The following is a 7,761-nucleotide window of genomic DNA, read 5'->3' as shown; positions in this document are numbered from 1 at the left end:
CGTGCTATACGACTGTCAGCCCACGTGCTCTACGAGTGTCGCTATGCATGGTACCAAAGCAAATAGTCACCAAAGCCTCCCATCTGTCCTGCGTGACCTCAGTGCCACCGAAGTTCCACAGTTTCTAGGTGCCACCACAGCATAGAAGAAAGGAAGCAATGGTAAGCTGAACTTCGGAGTAGTCTTTTCACCATACTCCATCAAAGTATATACTAACTTTGCGGAGTAAGCTTTGAATCTTCTTGCAAACCTCTTGTGGCGATTGCTTCCTCTCCATTTTGGAAATCAGATTTCTCGTCCTAAAGGAAATACGCTGGTAGTTATTTTTACATATCTTCAGTAACATCATGAACAGTTCCCTCTACAATATACCACGTGAGTTAACGACCTTCCAAACTGTATATGTGATTCATCGATATTTCTTTTGAACATATCTTTAGAAGAGTCGGTGATATTAATGGATTGTTTTTGTATTGGAACCTCGTCCTCGCTAGAGCTTTTATCGTTGTCAACATGCTTGAAATCATTCGTGTTTTCATTGGTCCAAGAGTCATCACCCAAAAATCTCGTTCTTCAACTACGGGTGTTTTAACTACGCTCAGGTGCTTCCACTACGTTCAATTTCATAAAGCTATCTTCAACCTGGCATCTTTGTTTCTCCTCTGTCATGCTTGATTTTATTTCACTGTTGGAAGTTTCATTTTGAAGTATTTCTTCTACCTCAATCCACGAATTATAATATATATGTCATAAATATTAAAGGATTGTTTATGCACAAATATGCAGATACAAAGTTATAGAGAAAAATGAAAACATCTCTAACATGGTCACGAATATTACGAGTGACGTAACAAAGTGTTGATTAGTTTGATATACATTTGCCAAAACAAGCTTAAGACAAAGCAAAGAGCATGTCAAAAATATATGATTGAAAATTTGCTAAGCGCATATACAAGCATCAATTTCAGAGCTTGCTCCATCACAAATTAATTTAGAATAAATCTGAGCATGCGTAGTCAACTCCACCAACTCTCCAAGTTCATGGTTATGGCAACGACCAACTGTATGTACTAGTACCGATTATAGAGTAATTAGCTCGCTCAGTCACAAATCTTCAGACAAATCATCTGCGCATGCGCAGTCTGTTCGAGCGTGCGCAGTCGACTGGACAAACTGCCCACGTTCAAGGTCATGGCAACGACCAACTGCATCTACTGGCACCGATTTTAAGAGCAAGTTAACAATCTAATAGAGAAATCATCTGCACATGCGCTTGAGCATGCGCAGTCCACTCGACTAATTGTTCATAGTCATGGCAACGACTAACTATATGTACTTGCACAAAATTTGTGGCAATTAGCTCATTTAGTCAAATTATCAACGAAATCATCTGAGCATGCGCAGTAGTAACTTTTATAATACCACAACTTTCGTAAGTCTTTGAATTTTTATATATATATATATAAAGCTAAAACTTCATATAGTAGATGTCAACTAGCAATGGAAGCTGGGTGCAATTAGGTATGCAGTGGCTTAGGGCCCACACTTCGGTGGCGACCGCACTCTCCCTGCGTACCCCGAGCAAAACCTATCGCAGGTGATCTCGGGGTCTGATGGGCGGAAACTTGCTATTGCATCTCCCAAGTAGGATAGCGTGGAGGGGCCGAAATCTCCTACCGAAACGTTAACATGCGGCGTTCTAGTGCCTTGAGATTAAGAAGGTATCGGGAAGCATGCACCGAAAACGGGGTTTTTTGCTTTCGAATTTTATCTTTTTCTTCTCATAAAATAAACCAAGCAATGTTTGAATCAATTCTTCTGACACTGTGCCTTTTTCTGACACTTATAATTCAAGACAACTATATCTTTCTGATTTAACTCCCTCATTTACTGTTTCTCAAGTATCACGAGCAAACCATCAATGGGCTTCATAGCAAACAAGAACACTGTAAGAACACCTAGCCTTTCCGCTTTGAGGGAAATTTCTTTTAAAGATGGCTGTTTTGCAAAAGCCACTATGACAAAAACTTAAGGACAATCCTCAGTGTTACTAGGTGCTAACAGATTCGCAGTACCTTTTTAAGCAATTGCTGGTTTTTGCCTCTCTAACACAATAAATGGTTGGAAATGATCCAGAAGGTTGAACGACCTATGTAAATTATTTCACAACATTTCGAGTAAAGAAATTTTCCGTTGATGTCATCCTAAGAGATGTAAAGTATACTTATACAATCATTACAGTATTAAGATATATTTATTACACAACAAGGTAGATTCTTTAAAAAGTTAAAAAAGATCATGCAGCTTTACCTTCCTTCAAATATGCGTTAATATTAGATAATAATCTACTTTGGTGCTACTATTCTGGTAGAACTACTCGACTTTTAACCTTCGGTTCCTTCTCAGGCAAAACAACATCACCGAATCTTGCTGACCGACGAAAACACCAGAGCCTTTCTTGGACAATTAAAAACCACATTACAACAATTACAACTGAGCTTAATATGCAAACAGCAATCACTGCTCCAATCGCCCGTTCCTCTTCAGACCAAACACTTTCACCGAATCTTGCTGACCGACGAAAACACTAGAGCTTTCCTTGGACAAATCAAAACCACGCGAATACAACACCTTCTCAAAAACTTTCTTCGATAGTTTCCGCTTGTAAAATACGATGCCAATGCTGACACTGATGAAAGTGATTAAGGTGCAAACAGCAAGCACTGAAATTGTTATAATACTGCTCTCTCCTATCGCATTGGAATTGCTTGTCTTTGCTGGTGCAGTTGTAGGATTTCTTTTCACAACAAACTTATCATCCCATTCCTTCTCTATGAAAACATTAAATATATGATTTTCAGAAACATGCCTATTCTTAATAAGAATTTCATTTTCAATAGCAAAAGCATGCACTTGAGAAATTTAGAAGCTTAGTGACATAATGAGATAAATAGGATACCAGTGAGCACGGTCAAATGTGCAGATCGCCACCCCCTGCCTTTGTTGTTACTGATCAAACATGTGTACCATCCCTGATCTTTCTTCGTAACGTTGGTAAGCAATACTCTTCCACCATATTTGCTAGGCGCATTTTTAACCTTAAACGACTGGTACTGAAGCGGGCTTATCATCTTGAAGTACGTTGAATTAAACGAGGAAATGTCCTTTAGCATTTGCAAATTGGAATAGCTACCACCTTTCCAAAACAACCATCTGTGGTCAGTTAGAATTGGACTGACGAGCTCAATGCACTGAAATGTTACATTTGATCCAATCTTTTTTGTATAATTCTTAGGATACTGATCTGATAATATAGGAGCGACCTGTGCTTTTTCTACGAAAATGGAAGTATTTGAGCAATTAGTATAAAAATTATTGTAAGAATAATATCAAGCCGAAAAGCGCCACACATGGTAATATCGTGAAAAGAAGATATTCAATTGCTTAAGTGAAAAATAATTTGCTGTTGTAAAATGGATACTCATTCAGTTGCTAGTTTCCAGACCTTTTACTTATAGACATCTCAGCTTACCAAGAATTTGCACTTTGAATTTCCGACTTGCATTCCCAAGCTTGTTTGTCACAAGACACGTGTATAAACCGTTGTCAGAAAGTACGGACATTTTTATTCTCAAATACCATCTTGTACTATTGAAGCTGATAAAAAAATAAGAAAAAAATGCACGGATAATTTTATTCGCAAGGCCTGAGGCAGGAGCAATGCTAGAAAGAATCAAATAACAGAAAAAAAGATCGCTGGGAATTTGCCTTATGAAATAGTTTAAAATTGGTATGAGTTCTGACACTAAGGGTATCTTCAAGCATTTTAGATTTTTCTCTTTTACGCATAAAAAACAAACATAGCTAGATTAAAAAAAACACACATGAAATGTTGAATTAGATGCCTTTTCGTACTGAAATTTTGCCAGCTGTAAGCTTTAGTCTACCGCCTTGCTAGGTCGCTTAATGCTCGCTCGCTGCAGCAGCAAAATGACTCCAATTAATTTATTTACAACGAACTTCCAAGCGTGGCACTTTTGGAGCATTTTCTCGTCAAAATTTGTATGGTTGCTTCAAGGATACCCATACTTATAGGAACTATTTGAAGACGGACACAAGTTCTTGCTTACCTGGGATCTAACAGTCGATGTTGCAGCGGCTTTCCATCTTTATACCATTTGTATCTGAGTGGGCGTTCACCGTCGGCGGGACATCGGAGTTTTAGGTCATTTGATGCTGGCCATGCAATGAACTGTTCGTTAGGTGGGGCCTTTGGGAACCAAGGAGGACCTTAAGAATAAACACAATATGTTTACATTTATGTTCAGTTGATGAATCTGTAAATGTAAATCAGGTTTTCACCTACCCTGTCCCTTGATTTCTGGTGGTTCACCTGAAATAATGAAAATAAAATACATTACAAAACCATCTCTACGGCCAGGTCTAATGATTAGGAACTTTATCTTCTTCACACTCACCGCCAACAGTAAGATTGAACAATTGGCTAGCTCTCCCAAATTTATTTATGATGACACATTTATACAAGCCAGCATCGTCTTTACTGACGTGCTTGATTCTTAGCAAGTGATTTTTAAATCGATATTTCTTGCTATTTTTTCGGTTTCGGATGAGCGTGTTGTTCTTGTACCAAAAAACTTTCCATTTTTTCTTGAAGCTTTGTAACGTCGGCTTGAGACGAGCGGTGTCATCTGCTTCAACCTCGACTATAATTATGCGTTCACCCTTTACACGTGGTTTCTGGCCTTTCGACAACAAGCAAGAAAAAATATCAGCAACTCTTTTGCGCTATTTTGTGCAACAAAAATTATGATTGGTATTGGAAAATCATGAAACTATGACCAGCTGAAGAGCAGAAATACTTATATCGGTATATTTTCAATAGGTGATATCAATGTCAGTAAGTAATATTTTTGTGCATATAGCTAAATAAACCAAAAATTCGGGAAATATACTTATATAGTTGGACTTGACCGCATATTTTACTAAAGCATGATCGCACTTTATTCTAGAAATTATATCAAGAGTACAACAGGTGTAGACTTACCGAAAAATCCCAACGTCAACGATACCAATGTGGCAAACACGATGAATGAGAGACGAAAACTTGTCAGATAACGTTCACCAGCCATCATCCAGCGATTTCAAGACTGGTAATCAAAGACTGCGTAATCCTTGCAGCTATAGTTCAACAAGACTGGTAATCAAAGACTGCGCTACCCTTGCAACTATAGTTCAACAAGACTGGTAATCAAAGGCTGCGCTATCCTTGCAACTATAGTTCAAACAAATGTGAAAGAACAATACTCATGGCAGAGAAATTACTGGTCAGACAAGACCTTTTTGACTAGACGCACGAAATACCGCGTGCACAAAAGCCCCGTTTTTTTTTGGAAGGAGCAGTTTTCAGACTCCTCGTGTTTCGTTTAAGAATGGAGCAGTGGATTAGTGACCATAACATCGCTATGTGGGAGTGATATTCGACATTTGTGATAATACATCAAAGCAGGTCAATCATGGAATGAAAATACTCTCACAAGAAGCTTATGTATGTTTTTTTAATCTCCAAATAACAGAATTATATCAACCAGACAGCTGCTTAGATTCTTCGAAATGTATCCAAGAATGCGCTATATTATAAATACTGGACGTACGCTACAAATTTCTGAAAATCCTGCCTTATAAAAGAGGAAGAAAAAGTTTTAAAATTATTGAATTCAATTCTAAGTTGGAACACGATTAGGACTAATTCTGACGTATGAAGAGATTATTGACGCATTAGCCGAGATATATTGTAGGAAAAGTCAAAGAGTAGAAGTAGTTTTTCTACGACAATTTTAAATAAATATAGCTCTCAATATGTATTTTTTGTAAAATCTTCGAAAATACAAACGACCGAAATGCAGCTTTTTCATTATTACTCCATTCGTACAAGTTGCCATACAACAATCACGTTTTTACGAATGAAAACATTTGGTCTTGACCCTATGCATTGTAACCTGATGTGCTTGTTTTTACAAGATCCAAATGCTGATATTGTTTAAATACAAATGCAGGTTCTATTAATATAAGTAAGTAACTTGATATTATTGAAGCGCAAATCTCATTAAACGTGGTTTTGCTTTATTTTGAAAAGAATGTTGTTGCTTGAAGTCAAACCCAGCAAAAAGAACGCTACTGTTTCAGGAACAAACAAGATCACCATGTATTTTACATCAAAAGCAACTTACTGATGCTAGTAAAAAACTAGCGAAAAAAACAAACACATTCTTGGTCAAAGAACAACTAATTTATATAATTTTCTTTCTAAACATTAAACACCGCATTAGAAAGCTCTTTCGCTCTTCAAAAGAAAATCAAAAACTTTCACAAATCATTAGATTGTAAGTGGCAAAGGTAAGAGGAACTCACATCTGCTCGGAATAAAGTGGAATCCAATAATGTTAGTTTAATTTAACGCTCTTATCAGTCATAACGCATGCAGGACTGGTCGTGCTATGTAAGTATTTATTTTTGTTAAAACATTAATAGACTTCTCAAGAAAGAAACTTTCTATTCAAACTCAGGAACATACACTTCTCCAAATAAGGAAGGATAATCGTGTACATTAGCTTGAAACCCTCAAACAATACATTACATCGTTCGCAAGATTTTAAAAGACAAAGCGCTATACAAACGAATCGTTATATTTTAAAACAAAACAATTTTAAGTACCTGTGGTATAAAGACCTTTCCTTGATGCCAGCTGTCGGCCTACTCTGAATGATCACGTTTACACACATTCCAAAGAATAAGTATTGGCTAATGGTTTGTGAGTCAAATTTCATGCATATAATGTTTCAGGAAAGTCTAAACTTTCTTTTTTAGAGCACTGTACATGAACAGAGGGAAATTTCCCTTGGAGAGGGCTATTTTGCGAAGTGACAAAATTTTAAAGAAAGAAATTTTTAGAAAATTTTAAAGATATTTTTACAGAAAGAAGAAAAATTGAAAGAAAATGAAAAATACCTCAAAATTAGATAATCATTTTCGACAGTGCGCGTTTATGTCAGCTATTAGAAAATTTATTGCATAGATCTCAAGCGAGTCTAATTTTGCTACTACTAGAAATGTAAACAAAGAAGCCAGGCGCGTGAATAGGTGCGTGATAACTAATAAGCCAAAAATTCGTCAGCAAAATGCTTTAACGCAGAATATTGGAAGGAGATGTGAGCAGTGCTGTAGAACTAAATTTATCAGATGGGGGGCTCTCTTGACATTTTGTCAATAGTGCCCTTTTAAAATTACCCATTTCAAAGGTAGAATGGGGGGCTCCTCCCCACTTCTACAGCACTGGATGTGGGGGAAAGTTTGCCAGTTTGTAGAGATTTTTTGCGAAGATACTTTGAAAAACGATTGCCCGGTTCTACCGAGTGGAAGCACTATCACACCCACAGCGCAAGAATTTGTCACGTTATTTGATCGTGTCTGTTTTCAAAACACGAGTGAAATATTTTCAATGCATCATCAAGCATGTTTGTAATATGATGATGGCGAAATGCATAATTTAGTTGCATTATGTTTGTTTGATGCTAAAAAGACAACACATTGACCAATTCCTGTAAAGTAAACTGTAAACCATCGCTGAAATCATAGAACTCAAGAGAAGGTACAGAGTTCCGTTCGACCAATCATTGCTCAAATGATGCTAAAAACAAGACAGACAACACATTGACCAATTCCTGTAAAGTAAACTGTAAACCA

The 7,761-nt window shown here is 37.0% G+C and overlaps 1 protein-coding gene across 1 annotated transcript; it reads right to left on the bottom strand.

Moving 5' to 3' along the window:
• Positions 1 to 2,171: 2,171 nt before the first annotated feature.
• LOC124444766 (fibroblast growth factor receptor 3-like) lies at positions 2,172 to 6,928 on the bottom strand. Its single transcript, XM_046995420.1, has 8 exons — positions 6,733 to 6,928; positions 5,066 to 5,199; positions 4,479 to 4,763; positions 4,367 to 4,393; positions 4,131 to 4,290; positions 3,533 to 3,657; positions 2,960 to 3,334; positions 2,172 to 2,831 (listed from the first exon to the last, which is right to left on the bottom strand). Exons 2-8 carry the CDS (start codon positions 5,151 to 5,153, stop codon positions 2,518 to 2,520), a joined length of 1,374 nt encoding a protein of 457 aa, XP_046851376.1. The 5' UTR covers positions 5,154 to 5,199; positions 6,733 to 6,928; the 3' UTR covers positions 2,172 to 2,517.
• Positions 6,929 to 7,761: the final 833 nt, after the last annotated feature.

The sequence above is a fragment of the Xenia sp. Carnegie-2017 genome, unplaced genomic scaffold, assembly GCF_021976095.1.
Source record: "Xenia sp. Carnegie-2017 unplaced genomic scaffold, XeniaSp_v1 HiC_scaffold_21, whole genome shotgun sequence".
In the NCBI taxonomy this organism is placed as follows: Eukaryota; Metazoa; Cnidaria; class Anthozoa; order Malacalcyonacea; family Xeniidae; genus Xenia; species Xenia sp. Carnegie-2017.
Note: the sequence above shows the minus strand (reverse complement) of the source record. Positions and strands in the feature narration are given on the sequence as shown.